At 40.0% G+C, this 16,509-nt stretch overlaps 1 protein-coding gene across 3 annotated transcripts in view; it reads left to right on the top strand.

Moving 5' to 3' along the window:
* Window positions 1–16,509, top strand: part of PEAK1 (pseudopodium enriched atypical kinase 1) — a 151,792-nt gene that overhangs the window by 97,673 nt on the left and 37,610 nt on the right. For all 3 annotated transcript variants that reach the window (XM_061595332.1, XM_061595331.1, XM_061595333.1), the window contains exon 2: window positions 5,159–8,383. In XM_061595332.1, coding sequence (XP_061451316.1) covers window positions 5,271–8,383 — 3,113 coding nt within the window. In that variant the 5' untranslated portion in view covers window positions 5,159–5,270. The remainder of the gene's footprint in view (window positions 1–5,158; window positions 8,384–16,509) is intronic.

The raw sequence follows: 16,509 nt of genomic DNA, 5'->3' as shown, positions 1-16,509 counted from the left end.
CGGGAATAATCTGACCATCTGTTTCCATTCTATATAATGCTTTTCTTTCCATTGCTAGAAGAGGTACTGAACATATGACTCATAATATAAGAACATCTAGCCCTGTCTTGTCTGTCCTGACAGGCAGCAGTTATCCGTGGTCTCAGGCAAAGCTGTTCTCTTGACACCTGCAACTTGACAATCGTTTAAATGGAAATATTAGGAATTGAACCTTGAATCTTATATATGCAAAGAATGTGCTCTACCACTGAACTGTGCTCCCCACTCCATTATTATCTGAATCCAGATAGTTGGATAACTTTCCTTCATTATTCCTTTTTTTAAAAAATAGTTATTTATTCCTACCACTTTTCTTGCTGTTTGTCTTCATGAAGAATCTGAAAAGCAATAATTAATTGATTCTTTTTGTCCTCTGCTTCGAGCTGTTTTAAAGCTCAGCTTTTTAACAGGAGCCATGGAAGAAATCTTAATGGTCTGTATACTGTATGTTAATTAACAATACAGAACTACCCTGTTTGATACCTACTGATGGTGTGTGTAAATGACATGCCTTAAATTCGAAGGATGATATCCAATGTTAGTCATACTCAGAATAGACCTAACGCTGGATATCACTCAAAGTATTGCCTGCTCTAGCCACAGTAATGTTAAAATTGCAATGAATGTTATAAATAGAAGGCTCCTAATAGATGCTTTTAGGCGTTTTTCCCATTTGGAACACTGCATAGGAACAAATGTAGTATCTTCAGAAGAATCTTCCCCCACACTGCAGCAAGCATATGCTATATTTATATTAGTATCTGTGGTTTTCTGGGCCATGGGCTATGGATCATGAGGCTTTTGTCCATCATTAAAACACCTGAGCGTACCTAGCTACATTGTTTTCAGTCAATCTGGAGAGCCCCTGAACTTGACCAATGTTGGAAATACAAGTACCCTTTTGTTTCAAAGCTTGTGCATTGAAATTTCACAGAGCTTCCCTACATAACACAAAAGTGCTGATAGCACTCAAGTGTATCATACAATGAAGACATGAGGCATAAATTAGGCATTGAGAAGATTTGTGGATGTTTAAATTTATGCATCCTTTTGTTATTTGCACATTCTTATACCTATAGTGTTTGCTTTTCTAGAATGCAAGTGGGCAAATCTTAATTGATCATTTTGTAAAGGACTGTATGCACTATGGTGAAACATAGTTTGGTTTCTCTTTGTTAGGAATGCTGATGAAAGGAAAGGCTCTTACAAGAGCCTCCTATTGCTGTGAATAATGATTAGCTAGCTCTGTGGATAGCTGACAGGGATGAAGTTTAGTGCCTTCAGCACATTCTGGAGTATGCTGATATGGGGAAACTCCTCCCAGACAGGTGAAGCTATAAGCATTCAACATTCCTATTTGAAGACAAACAACATAAAGCTGTGCTTTGGCATGAAGTATCTAGTGATATAAAGACAGATGATGGGCTGATGGCATTGTACTCAAATGACTGTAGCACACACTTGCCTATATTGCTCACTAAATGAATCAGGCATTCATTTAAAGGGAGGCTTTTGCAGCAGAGAACATTGAAAACACATGTCTAATAGGTACATTCATTTTAATAGGCTCATTCATTGAGCTGGCCTGATTAATTAGTGCATGTCACCATCTGGTACTTATTGAGACTATTCATTTTTAGAATGCTGAAATTTCAGGGAATAGTGTGCACCAATTAAGTTCCCTTTAACTGGATTGTGTTGGTATAAAGTATTAGTATAGGAGGTCTCCTTTGTGATTCAGCCAGCATTCATCTGAAGGGGATCTGCCAGCCTGAAATTTAGAAGAAAGAATAGTGCCCGAAATGCATGGAAGAAAGACTACATGCATCTCGTTTATTAGACAGACTGTTAATAGTAAGAGAACTGAACATAAGAAATTGTTGATAAGCAGGTGGAGATTTCAGACTTACAGTGTACCTATACATGCTGGATATAATGTAGATGTTTTTTCCTAGTCTTTGCCTTGATATCTTTATTATCAAAGGAAGAAGTTAAAACATCAACATTTGCTTTTTCCTCAGGCTTAGCAATGGCTTACCCTTTTAGTGTCCGGATACATAGCTCACCTCAGAAGTCTACATTTTCCTTAATTAGAGTTAATGAAAATCTACACAAACTTTCATTAATTATTGTATTGCAAGATCCAGTGCAGGGTCCAATAATCTGATGGCAGAATATTTCATTTTAAATTCTCAACTGACCTACCCTTGTATCTACTACAGCGAATTATTATAATGGACCACACACAAGTTGGTATGTTATAGTATTCTCTCGTTATAAGAATGCCCCATTTGCCATTCGGTTATTTCTGTTTTTGGTATCTGCCTGCTTGTTGCTGTAACTGGTTTTACCTTTTTTAGCAACAAAGAAGTTTATGATCAAAGGGAAATATCAAAAATAACCTTCAGGTTATTTAATTAATCTGTGTCTTTCTTTGTCTATAGTATGAATAGCCTCGTTTTTATGCTCCTAAAACTAAAGCACGTCAAAATATTGTTTCAGTGCCACTAAAATTAGGGCATGTAATAAATAACAAAGGGCGCTCATGAAAAGTATTCATCTCCCAAACTGACATAGACTGGTGGGAGGACCCAAAATCATTCTCAATTAATTTGGTTCAGTCTGGCACCTAGACATTAGAAAGTGGTGATCATCAGTGTCTTGAGACAGTCTGGAGCTAAATAAAGTGAATTTTAAGTTGTTACAACTTTGTTATAATTCGAAGTACAATGGAATACATTGGTGGTCCCCAAACCTTTTCCCCCACAGACAACTTGAGAATTGCTGAGGGTCTTGTAGGACCACAATGATTTTTCTACTTGTTGTAGCAATGGTAATCCCATGGGATTCAAATTGTAATACAATAAAATACAGTTTAGGAAATAAAAGAAACAATTAAAATATAATTAAAAATCAATATGAATATCCAGTGTAGTGGATGTGCCATCTCCAATCTTCAACCACAAATCCACAGACATGCTGTAGACCCCCTGAATGAAGCTCATGGACCGCTGTTTGGAAACCCCTGGAATACATCATTTTGTCACAAACTGATTACTTGAAAATAGTGATTCCAAATATGTTAAAGCAAGGGCTTTCTTATCAAAGCAAAGAACTATATTTTTAAGACATTTTAGTTTAGACTCCAGAGAACACCTTGCAGTGGCTGCTTGAAAGCAGGTGATAGCCAGTATGCTATTTCTCTCAATTGTCCTCATTATTATCTTAAATATTTTGGGAAGCAATTTCTTAAATATAAACTTTTGAAGTAGAGTATATGTAATTACCACATCTTAATAGTGTTTTAGTCATTGTGTGCAATGTTATTGCTTCTGTAACAGCCAAAAGTAGTATGCACATATCTTAAGGCCGTATAGGAAAATCTTAGAAGACTGCGAGGTGCTGTTCTATTAAATAGCAGAGCCAAGCTTTTGTTGGTGATATAAATTCTTCTCGGGTTATGCTGCAGCTCCATCTGGTGCTTGGTAAGAGCTGTCCCCTATTTTGTATAAGAATTAACAATATCACTTGCGACAAAGTATATAGTATTTATGCAGAGTGGCAGAAAAGTGCCCAATTGTCATTACCTGTACTTAACTGCATTCTGTAGTGCGATAAAGGCCAACTGTCATATTCTGGGAGAAAGGTATTGTTAAATTTTGTGAAAACGAATTTAGTAGTGTAGTTGTCAATCTATCATGAATTTGTTCATATTCCAATAACACAAGGAGGCAGCTACTAAATCAACATCAATATAGTATTTTGACTAAATAGATTTCTTTTATATAGTGTTTCTCTGCTCAAATGTATGTTCAAACCAATCAGAAGCGAACAGATTTCTATTTTCCACACAATTCTAGAAGTGTACAAGTCAGTGTTTGTTTTCCTTTGAGGTTTGTCTTTTCAAAAACAGATTGTAGTTAATCTTCAAACACTATATTGACTATTCCCTAAGGCAACTTTCTTTGTGGGTAGCTGCTTGAAACAGCTAACTGCCTGCTCCATTTGATACACATTTGTATAAGCAGTTCCCTATATAGTGGCACAGAGTGGTAAGCGGTGGTTACGAAGCCGAAGCTCTGCTCACGGCCGGAGTTCGATTCCAATGGAAGGAGGAAGTCGAATCTCCGGTAAAAGGGGTCGAGGTCCACTCAGCCTTCCATCCATCCGTGGTCGTTAAAATGAGTACCCGGCATATGCTGGGGGGTAAAGAAAGGCCAGGGAAGGAACTGGCAATCCCACCCTGTATATACGGTCTGCCTAGTAAACGTCACAAGACGTCACCCTAAGAGTCGGAAACAACTCTCACTATAAGTGCGGGGACACCTTTACCTTTTTATATAGTTTCTGCACCTTTAATCGTGTGATCACATACTGCAAAATGAGAGGTTGCAGTGGTTTGCTTGAAAGTCACTTGTACCACATGAAAGTCCCTCATCCAAATGCTTGACTCATGGAACAGCCTCCATGTGGTTGTATCTGAAGCACACAACACACAGGTGATGTCTCAATTGACCCTGTAATAAGATTTGAAGCTTGTCAGAGTTATCTGTGGCAAGTTATTTGAAGACATCATTCATGACTAGAGGGGGAAAGAAAGAAGTATAAACAGCTACTAATTACATAGAACAATTGAGGCAGAATTTCAGTTTCAGTTAATAGTATATTTATATTCTAACCCAAGATGAGTACTTGTAGGAGAACATAGGGTTGTATGGACCCATTTAAATCAATTAGTATGACTAATATATTTATTTCAATAGGTCTACTCTAAGTAGTTTTGTATTCCATGTCATGCAGCATCTATACTAACCTTTATCTTGGCTGGGGAAGGTTGATCTATAAAGTGTAGGTTAATTTATGGGTATAATTTCAAGCACTTTATTTTACATTTTATCCTGCTCTTTCTCTAGGTTGCTCAGGGAAGTACATCTGAGTTCTGTGTCCTCACAATAACCCTGTAAAGTAGATTAGACTGAAAGATGGAAGGGTAAATAGAAATTCTGAAGGTCCTTCTACAGTAGGGTGGAAGACATATCCTTAATAGACATATCCTTAACCTTTCACTGATCATTGATTTATTAAACATTTCTAACCATTTTTCTTTCTCTTATTTTAGGATGAGCAAGATTTGATTTTACAGACAAGATAAAAAAGCAAAGCCATAACAAATGAATGTTCTTACCATGCATTGAACAACTTCTGAGAGTCAGGTGCTCAGCCCTGGGAAAATGTCTGCTTGCAATGCATTCACTGAACATGTCTGGAAACCTGGTGAATGTAAAAATTGTTTCAAGCCAAAAAACTTGCACCAACTGCCTCCACCCTCTGAAAAACCTCCAGTCTCTAATACAAATCTAAAAATTAATGTAAGCCACAACAACAACCAACGTACTAGGAATACCGGAAATGTTCGACCTCCTGTAGCAAAGAAACCCACTATAGCTGTGAAACCCACCATGATGACAGTAGATGGACAAGGTATATGTGGTGAGGTCTGCTCACAAGATCTTTGTGAGAACAAGCCAATTGTAGGGTGGAACCAAAATAGGACTGTCTTGAACAAAAAATCAGTTAACAACAATAATAATGAAGAAATTGAAGGTTATAGCCATGTTCATAGGCCTTATGGGGAAAGTGATGGTGTAGGTAAAGCTCCAATCAATAATAATGGACTGACAGAAATGTTGAAGGAAATTGCAGGCTTGGATACCTCATCTCCTCTAACAGAAGGAAGTGAAATTAATTCAAGGGAAGCATTCTTGGGAAGAATAAACAATTGTTATAAAAAGTCATTAGAAAGAAGGGTCCCTCCAAGTTGTATGATGGGTGGAATGAAGGATTCACAAAATAAGCATGTTGTTTTGAGTGGAAGCACTGATGTAATAAGTAATGAAGGTGGCAGATTCTGTTATCCAGAATTCTCCAGTGGGGATGAGAGTGAGGATGATCCATTTTTTGGCAGTATGTATGAAGACCATGAGAGCTGGGATGAAAGTGATGAAGAGCTGCTAGCAATGGAAATTCGCATGAGGGGACAGCCACGCTTTGCTAACTTTAGGGCTAATACTCTATCACCTGTCCGATTTTGTGTTGACAAAAAATGGAACACAGTGCCTTTAAGGAACAAGTCTCTCCAGAGGTTTTGTGCTGTGGACTATGATGATAGCTATGATGAAATTTTGAATGGTTATGGAGATGACACTGTGATCCTTTATGGGCAAGAAAGCATGCAAAGCATGGTATCATCTGATTCCATGTCTCCTGACTCTTCTTTGACTGAAGAGTCTTGCTCTGGGACAGCAAGCAGTTCTTCTCAAAAGCTCTGCAATGGTGGATTATCTCCTAGCACTCCTAAAGATATCAGATTGATTGAGGAAGGATATAAAAGTTTTTGTGATGATCAACAGTTGAACATTGTAACTAAAAACCCTCAGAATGCAACCAAAACTTTGGAGACTCACAAGGCAGTGCTTTCCCTTAGGCTGGAAGAAAAGAATGGCAAGATTGCTGTCCAAAGCGATATGCAAGAAGGCAATAGTCCTTCAGGTATGCCAAGTCAAGCAGCAACTACAAGTTTGGTCCCCACAGAAGAACAAGCAAAACCCTATAGAGTAGTAAACATGGAACAACCTATATGCAAGCCATACACTATAGTGGATGTATCAGCAGCCATGACCCATAAACGTATAGAGAATCAGACAAGAAGCTTGGATTCAAAAACTATGCCATCTAACCCAAATTCATCTGATACAAATGTTACACTTCATTCTGTATTATCTGGGCAAGCAAACACCGATCTTAAAAAATCTAGTGCAGTCAGATACCAGGAAGTTTGGACTTCCAGCACAAGTCCACGACAAAAGATTCCTAAAGTGGAACTAATTCCCAGTGCTCCAGGACCTTCTATACCTGTAAGGAAGAATATTCACAAATCTGCTCCTACTTCACCTACATCAACAAATATTTCTACAAAAACTATCCCTGTGAAGTCTCCTAACTTGTCTGAAATAAAATTCAATAGTTACAATAATGCTGGCATGCCACCCTTCCCAATTATTATTCATGATGAGCCAACATATGCTAGAAGTTCTAAGAACGCTATCAAAGTTCCTATTGTAATAAATCCAAATGCGTATGACAATTTAGCCATCTATAAAAGTTTTTTAGGGACAAGTGGAGAGCTCTCTGTTAAAGATAAAACCACAAGTATCATCAGCCACACATACGAGGAAATAGAAACAGAAAGTTCAGCAATGGAAAACATCGTTAGCAAATCAGTTGAACTTTCCCAAGCTAAAGGGTTAGCTAATAGCACTGAGAGAAGACTGGGTTCTGTGGCACAGAAGGTTCAGGAATTCAATAGCTGTCTTGGCAAAGGTCTGACTTCATCCAAAAGCTCTGATCACAGCTCCCCAACAAAAATACAAAGAACTCTTCAAGATCCTGTGGCCAAAATAGAAGACACTCAGGAGATATCTAGTGGAAGCCGGGAAAATGCTTGTACAGTACTGTCACAGATTGTGGCTTCTATCCAGCCTCCACAATCTCCCCCAGAAGTACCTCAGACTGGGCCCAAGTCTTGCAGTGCAGAAGAACTGTATTCCTTGCCCCCTGATGCTAACACAAGTAAAAGTACCCCAGTGCGACCCAAATCTCTCTTCACCACACAGTCAAGCCCTAATGCTGAGGCAATGAAATCCACAGAAATGGTGCCGAAGGAAATCCTGTCCAAGTCACCAGTCACCCACTCCACAAAGCCAGTGGCAGCCTCCCAGAATATCTCAAGTCCCAAAACTGAACAGGCTCCCCCATTTCCTCCTCCTCGTTCCACATCTTCACCGTATCATGCCAGCAAAGTGTTGCAAAGACATTTCAGCAATTGGACCAAACCCACGAGCCCCATTAGATCAACTGAGGCTGAATCAGTATTGCATTCAGAAGGTAGACGAGCTGTTGATGCAAAGCCCAAGCGTTGGATATCATTTAAGAGCTTCTTTCGTCGCAGAAAGACTGATGATGAAGAAGAGAGAGAGAGAGAGAAGGGGAAACTAGTGGGTCTTGATGGGACCGTGATTCACATGCTCCCACCTCCTCCTGTTCAACGCCATAATTGGTTCAGCGAGTCAAAAACAGATTCTAGCGAGAAACCATCTATTGTGTTTATGTTTAAATGTGAACAAGCAAAGATGGAGGCAAAATCTGATAGAAACAAGGCTGAAGAAGAATCAGCAGTTGCAGTTGTGATATCGGACAGAAGAGAGAATGAGAAGCCTCCAGAGATGTTAGAAGAAAATCTGAAGAGTCATTCTTCACCACCTAATATTCCAAAAGAAATTTTCAGGTAAAATTATGGTTTCACTTACCCAATCATTTTATGCACCTTCCTATATATTTTTTCAGAAATACATATATTTACATAACATTCTTTAATATCCAGTAGGCAGCCATTTTCATTAATGCTAACACCATAAAGTTCTAGAGATTATATTTATTAAAATTGTGTTCTTTTACACCTGCGTCTAGTAGATTTGGTGGAACTGCAGTGTACATGTATTGGCTTGCTGCCTAAAACTACAGTCCTCCCTCTGTGCATGGAGAAGAAAATGCAGAGGGATTCCACATGGAACTGCAGCATAATCCTACCTTACATTTTTATGCAATCTTCACATCAGAAATGCTGCTGCTGAGCCAGGTGCAGTCCAACATACCAGACTATTTATGAAGAGCAGCTAGGAGTGGTGCCATAACATGGGATGGGAGAACTGAGGAGTGTGCCAGTTAATGTTTCACAGTAAGATATGAGGATAAAATGGTAGGGGAAGGGTTATGCTTCAGTATACAGGGAGCAGAATCGTGGCTTAACTTGCTTAGAGAAAAAAATGAATCTTTTGGCACCTTGAAGACTAACAAATTTATTATGATTATGGCATAAGCTTTCATGGACTACTGCCCACTTCATTGATGCATAAAAAATTGTCTTTGGGGATAACACTTTGCATCTGATTAAGTGGATTCCAGTTCCCAAAAGCTTATGCCATGGTAAATTTGTTAGTCTTTAAGATGTCACAAGACTCTTAATTGTGTTTTGCTGCAACAGACTAACACAGCTATCCCCCTGGAAGTTGTAACTTTCTTAGATTACTGTGTTTTATTAAAATGAGATGCCACAGACACTGGACCATTCTATGCAAATAGAATCGGAATTGAAAAACCTGATGATATTAAACTTATATCGAAGGGGGGTATATTCTTGCCCTATGGCTTCATGTTACCTATTTGTGCTATATTCGAGTTACCGGAATATTTTCTCTTTTCATTCATTACTGCTTTAAGGAGAAGAAAAAGAGGAAGATTCAGTGAAATGTAAACTATGTAGCTGTGAGGCAAACATGTCAGCTTTTCAATTTCCATATATATCAAATCAAATAAATGCCATCTAGCACACTCTATTAATGGGCTCGTTCAAACATAATGATAAACAATAGCCCTCCATCTGGCCCTCCAGATGTTGTTGGGCTTTCTCATTACTTCTAGCCAGCATGGCCAGTAGTCAGAGGTGTGGGAGTTGTAGTCTAAAACATCTGGAAAGCACCAAGCTGGTTTTAGCATTATGAGATTGAACCTAGGCTCACATGCTGCTCCTCCCCTGGTTTGGCCACAAGTTATTAATTTTAACTGGATAGTGGAAACAAGTCTTCATAAATTAGGGCCTGAAGTTGAAGCAAGCCAACGACAGTCTGTCTTCGTTCTTATGACATGACAAGTTGTAGTTAATCTAAAAAGAATGCAGAAGATTCCAGTCTTCTCATGGCTACACTAGGAGGGGAGAGGGAGAACAATCCAAGCCCCAAACTTGTTGCAGCTTGTCCTCTAAATGCTATGGTAGAGTTTAGCATTGTGTGCAAACCAGGTCAATTTGTCTTTGTGCTACAAATTGTGGAATATTGAAGAAACTTAACCTGCATTCTTCTGACTTGCTAGGAAACATAAAGCTATGAAGATAACAGTAAATGAATATGACATTTTGTTTGAGAATACCAAATACTGCAGTGCTCACTGAGAAATCAAGCTGATGACCTAGAAATAAAATAGGATTATGAAATGTCAGATCTGAAACCATTTCAATAGGAGAAACTGAGATTTTGTTTGTTTCTCTACTTTGCAGTGGATTTGGAAAGGTGTTGGCAACTGATTACAGTAAGCCACATTCAAAGTTGTGGTTATGGCATCTTTGGAAAGACCATTTCATTGTGCCTATGGCACCTGCAATATCTTTCAGATTAAGAAACAAACATCTATAGCTGAACAATTTTGCGTTGCTTTTCTATTACAATATATAACTTGTGGCTTGTATTGAAAGAGTTGGTTAATAAATTACAATCACAATATGACACACAGCCCCTTCCACCTCTCTGGGCTTCCTGTCCTAGGATTCTACAGCTTCAAATATTTTCTTCATACATCAGAACCACCAGTGTCCTTCTGCCAATATAAGGGATCCCCTTATTGTTGAGGAGTGAAAGGGAAACCCCTGGTAAGAGAAACAGACATTGTTAGGAGTGAGGAGAGCAGAGATTGTGGGTTGCTCTTCCCAAGCTCCAGGACAATGGCCAGCTCAACTTTATGCATGTTTATTCAGGACTGTTATGTTCAATGAAGCTTACACTCAGGTAAATATATGTAAGACTATAGTTTTAGTTTTAATCCTGTGCATGTGTATTTGCGGATAAACTTCATTGAATTTAATGGCACTTTTTTGTAAAAATTCATAGGTTTGAGCTATAAGTAGTTACTGTGGAGGGAGGAGCATCTGGCTATTCCTGTGAGCGGAGACAAGGAGAAAGTGGGAGCTTACATCTGTCTTGTGAATCTGACAGGAGGTGAGAAGAGATGAAGGCAGTCAATGGGATAGGCAATATGTCAAACAATCTGCAAGTCATGCCTGCCTACTTAGGGCCTGAATGCAAGTTCTCCCAGTTCAGTTAACCTGCCTGTTTTCCTTTTCACTGCTATTCCTATTAGGGAAGGGGTAAAGAAAGCACCCCAGGATTGCCATTCTTTCCCCATATGCTATGTGTCACAAAGGAGCAAAAGTCATGGCAATGATCCTCTCACTCTGTGTTGTCATGTGAGAAGAGCTCTGCAACTGAATACACTCTTTGTTCTCATCTGCCTTCTCCACAACATGGAGAGAAAAACAGTACTGATTTGGGCAGGAATTTCTGGAAGTAAGGAAATAGCATCACTGTACTACCACCTTCATGGCTACCCTGCGCCAAGTGAAAGGGTCACACTTCTGCAAGATGCTTCATGCTATCCCTAGCTGGAGCAGGTGGAGATGGCAGCATCTGGGGTAACAGCTGGCCCTTATGCATTTGCTGTTCCTGATGGATTTTCGCATCCACAACTGTACTGTAATGAGATGCTTCTGAAAGTAGATGCCATAGGTTCCTGAAAAAGTTTTTTAAAACTGCTAACATAACCAAGATGAAAATCACATTGCAGCTTTTTTTTCTTGCAAAAAGTCTTTTTTAAAAAAGAATCCTAATTTTTTATATTCCATTGTTCATAATAGTTGAAGTTCATTTCAGAAAACTCAGTGCTTTGGAAAATGTATAGTAAAGCTGCTTCCTTGTTCTTGTGTTGTCATGGGGCGGGGGGAGATTCTGCAGGGTATGTTAGTGAATGCTACCACACAGAAGTAGACACAACAATATCTTGTGGAACTATGAAGACTGTTTGTTGTGGCATAAGATTTTTGTGGACGTGGAGTCTAAACCACAAAAGCTTTTGTTGTAATAGGTTTGTTAATTTTTAAGGTGCCACAAGGCTCTTTGTTAATTTTGCTGCAATAGGTTAACATGGCTAGTCCTCTGGAAATTCATAGAGAAGAGGAGCCCGTTGCCCATTTTGAAAGATGCTTTGGCACTGCATGAACAGCAATAGGCCTAGACATACTTCTGCCTTTGGTACCAGAGATTATTAGCGGTGCCAAGGAACCTTTGCTCCCTGTGATAATTCCAATGTATTTTGCCAGAAAGCAAAATACATGTGATTAAAATTAAAGTCCTAACATTTTAAATGTCAGCTTAAAGAGAAATAACCATTATATCTGATTAAGATATTGCTGACTTGAAAACCATGTGAAGAGGACCAAACAGTAATGGAACAATTCAACATTAAAACAAATCGCCCTGACATGTGCAGACAAGTTATCAATAATATGAACAGTATGAGATAGGAGATCACATACCTCAGTGTTGGTTTCATTTAACTATTTTCTATATAATTTGGATTGCATATAAGAGCTTTTCCTTTGGTAGAGCCTTTGATTACGTGTCTGACAACCCATTTCACAACTGCTTGTCAGAACACCAGTAAACAAGCTGACTTTACACTTTTAAAGTGGAAAATATGTTTTGGTTATAAATAAACTGAACTAGTATTTCTGTTCTTCAGTGGCAGACCACAATCATCAGCAGGATGGAAAGCTTAAGTAGCTTCCACTCCTGTAACATCTTTCATCTCCACAAGATTTTTGCTCAAACGTGCCGTTGGTGGTGTCAGCACATCTCATCTTTTATACTTGTCTGCTTGACTCCTGTGCTAACTTCGAATCACCTACGGCAGGAGGTGATTCATTCTGAGGGCCACAATCCCTTGGGGCTAGAGCACAGAAGTGGGCAGAGCAAATAATAGGACTCATATTTGTACAGTAAGGTACACTATCACTCTGCAAAAGCCAGAAGAGTGTGTGTGTGTGCACACATACACAAATGCACACACATACCTCTCCATTTAGATCCTTTCCAATCGGGCTTCAGGACCGGACATGGAACTGAAACAGCCTTGGTCGCTCTGGTGGATGATATCAGAAGGGCGTTGGATAGGGGAGAATATACCTTCCTCGTCCTTCTGGATCTCTCAGCAGCTTTTGATACCGTTGACCACGGTATCCTGTTAAATCGCCTAGAGGGATTGGGAATGGGGGGGCACGGTTTTACGGTGGTTCCATTCCTATCTCTCAGGCAGGTACCAACGGGTGGCATTGGGGGATGAGGTTTCAGACCCTTGGCCTCTTAACTGTGGAGTACCACAGGGTTCTATCCTCTCCCCCATGCTATTTAACATTTATGTGAAGCCGCTGGGAGCTATCATCAGGAGTTTTGGGCTGCAGTGTCACCAATATGCAGATGACATTCAGCTCTATCTCTCATTTAAGTCTTCACCAGAGCTGGCTGTGCAGACCATGTCCAAGTGCCTGGAGGCCGTAAGTGGATGGATGGGCGAGAACAGGCTGAAGCTAAACCCCGACAAGACCGAGGTGTTGCTCGTGGGTGACAAGAGAAGGTTGGGAGACGTTGACTTGGTGCTTAATGGGGTGAGATTACCCCTCAAAGACCAGGTTTGCAGCCTTGGGGTCATTCTTGACTCCCAGCTGTCCATGGAGGCTCAGGTTTCAGCAGTGAGTCGGGCAGCTTGGTATCAATTACATCTGATACAGAGGCTGCGACCCTACCTTCCTTTGCATCTGCTCCCACGAGTGATACATGCCCTGGTCTCCTCTCGCTTAGACTACTGTAATGCGCTCTACGTGGGGTTACCCTTGAAAACGGTCCAGAAATTACAGCTGGTACAGAATGCGGCGGCACGCCTGATTAAGCATAGCCGTCGCCGAGATCACATCACCCCAGTGTTGCTAGATCTACACTGGTTACCAGTAGTTTACCGGGCCCAATTCAAGGTGTTGGTATTGACCTTTAAAACCCTAGATGGTTTCGGCCCAGTTTATCTGAAGGACCGCCTCCAGTATCACCAATTAGGCCGCCTTACAAGATCAGCCACACAGGACCTCCTCTCGGTCCCACTGGTCAAAACAGCTAGGCTGGTGCGGACCAGAGAGAGGGCGTTCTCGGTTGTGACCCCCACCCTCTGGAATTCTCTCCCTTATGATCTTCGACATGCCTCCTCCCTGATGGGTTTTCGCCGAGCTCTTAAGACCTGGCTATTCAGGCAGGCCTATGGAAATTTTGGGGTAGCTTAGTTTTTGATGTACTACTTGATGTTCTGCTGTTAGTTTTAATAGATAATTGTGTTCTGGATTGTTATTGTATTTTATCATGTTGCTGTAAGTCGCCTAGAGTGTCCGTTAATTCGGACAGATAGGCGACTAACAAATAAAATTTTATTATTATTTTATTATTATTATTATCCAGACAAGCAAGTGACATCACAATTTGAGAACACATTGCAACTAGACAAAAATACTTGATGTGAAGCTAGGCTAGTGAGAGATGTCACCTGGGGAGAGTCCTGAGTGCCAGATAGAGAAGTTTGGAGGGCCACAGTTGGCCTCTTAGCCTGAAGTTCCCCACCCATGTTCTAGAGAAATCTAGTTTTTCAAGATGAGAAGGATTCTCATGCATCCCCATTAGAGCTGATAGATACTTCTCAACACATCCTACCTAAGATCTAGAATAACAGTAGCTAACATGGTGCCAGATGTTAATGGACCATAATTCTAGCCAGCATGACCAATGGTCAGGAATGAAGGAAACTGTAATCCAGCAACATTTGGCTATTCCTGATCTAGAATAATAAAAGCAATATCCAGAGCTTTTTAATGTGTGCTGCGCTCAGTGTTATATCACAAAGTTTCCAAGTCTGTAAAATTCTAACAAAAAGTAATGTGAGAATCACCATTCCCCAGTTTGCTTGCTGTCGCTCTCTCACTCACACACACGCCATAAAAATTGGAGTCACCAAACCACAATTCACTGGTGATTCATTTTATGCAGTCCTGCCAGGTGTTTGAGAAAAGATAACATTGTTGCCCCCTAAATTGTACCAATTAGCAACTATGATTTATCTTGAGGGACAGCAGTGTGTTTATATACAGTTGTTCATTTTGATAGATATCTCTCTTATGACCTTTGCTCAATGCCTTTTTCCTTTTCAGAGGTGTTCCTGGCTCTTTGTATAAGAACTAGAAAATTGAGAATTTGCAAGTTTGATAGTCCTTGACTTGGGCGCGGATGTGACAGGAGTAGTGCAGTACTGAGGCTGTAAAGCAGTCCTTTTCAAACTTTCTACCTTCTGGAAATCCTTTCCACATGAAGTGGCCCGCTGAGAAATCTGTGACAGTTGTAGTGGATTTGGGGAGAAGAACTCTGGATCAGAAGAGAATATTGATTGTAGTTTACCAATTCGTCACAAATTAGTTTGAAGTGAAAAGCATGGAGGAAAATGGTAACTGGGATGGTGATGGAACCCATCCCACATGATCATTAGGGTCAGATGATGTGACAGATATTGCCCTGGTATGGCAGGGTTGCTCCTGCAGTTCTTGACAATGGAGATGACTGCCAAACCATCAAAAGATCTCTTGATCTTGTAGAATGTGGGGAGGAAGAGAGCAGACATGATTGGAAAACTGCCTAAGAAGGAGCAAAACTGGCAAGGCTATGGAGGAGAATCCCTGTAGCTCCAAAAGGAGCTGACTTGGAGTTCAAGAAGGAGAACGAAGCTATATCCCAACAAAAGCCCTTCCCTCCAGCTAGAACCTCAGTGGGGTAGCAGGCTGGATAAAAGTACTATGTCCCTATCCCCAACAGAAGGTATTTAGGTAAGCAATGTTTTTTAAATTACTATCCATACACCCCCTACCCCCTCAACTCATTTCCCCCCTCATTATGCAGTGTCTGCTGGGCAAAGTGGGCCCCACTGTTTGTTTTTAAAAAACCTTTGGTAGTTCTTTTAACTTTGAAAGTAATTGTTTCATATCTTTTTTTCAAAGTTCTCTGAAATTCTCAGAGTTGCAGATACTCTTAGTCTGTAATCCTATGCATAGTTACCTGGGAATGATCACCATTGAAAACGATATGACTTGCTTACAAGGAAATGTGGATAGGATTGGGTTGCAAGATAAGTATCCCATCCTTACGTGGTAGCAACCTGGAAATGCTGGGATGGATGAGTTGATTCACTTCCTCTTCCCAAAACAAAGTTGAGAATTTGTATTATTTATTAATGTATTATAAAACAAATACCACTTAATATGATAAAAAATCTCTACGTGGTTTACATAAAAACAATACAAATACAACAGTAACATTAACTAAAATTTCCTAATAGCTAGATGAAGCAAAACATATGTCACAAATAAAACTTAGCAGTTATATGGGCAGTTCACCCGAGTTTGAGTCATGAAATGCAACAGGTACATGAAGAATTGTCATTGTGTGATTGGCTCTAGCTGGTGGCCCCTGAGGCTTTGATGTTTTAAACTAGGTATTGCAAGCCAGCAGTCTGTCCATGTCTCAGTACATAAAGAACACTGTTTAAGTTTGTTATGTCCCATCATGACTTTGCATGAACACTCACCTTGGCATATCAAAGGATCAGTAGTGGGCAATCTGTCTTTCAAAGAAGCTTGTCTAACATTATTCATCTTCTTACTAACAAGCT

The sequence above is a fragment of the Rhineura floridana genome, chromosome 14, assembly GCF_030035675.1.
Source record: "Rhineura floridana isolate rRhiFlo1 chromosome 14, rRhiFlo1.hap2, whole genome shotgun sequence".
Taxonomy (NCBI): domain Eukaryota; kingdom Metazoa; phylum Chordata; class Lepidosauria; order Squamata; family Rhineuridae; genus Rhineura; species Rhineura floridana.
This window is presented reverse-complemented; position numbering and strand designations above follow the sequence as displayed.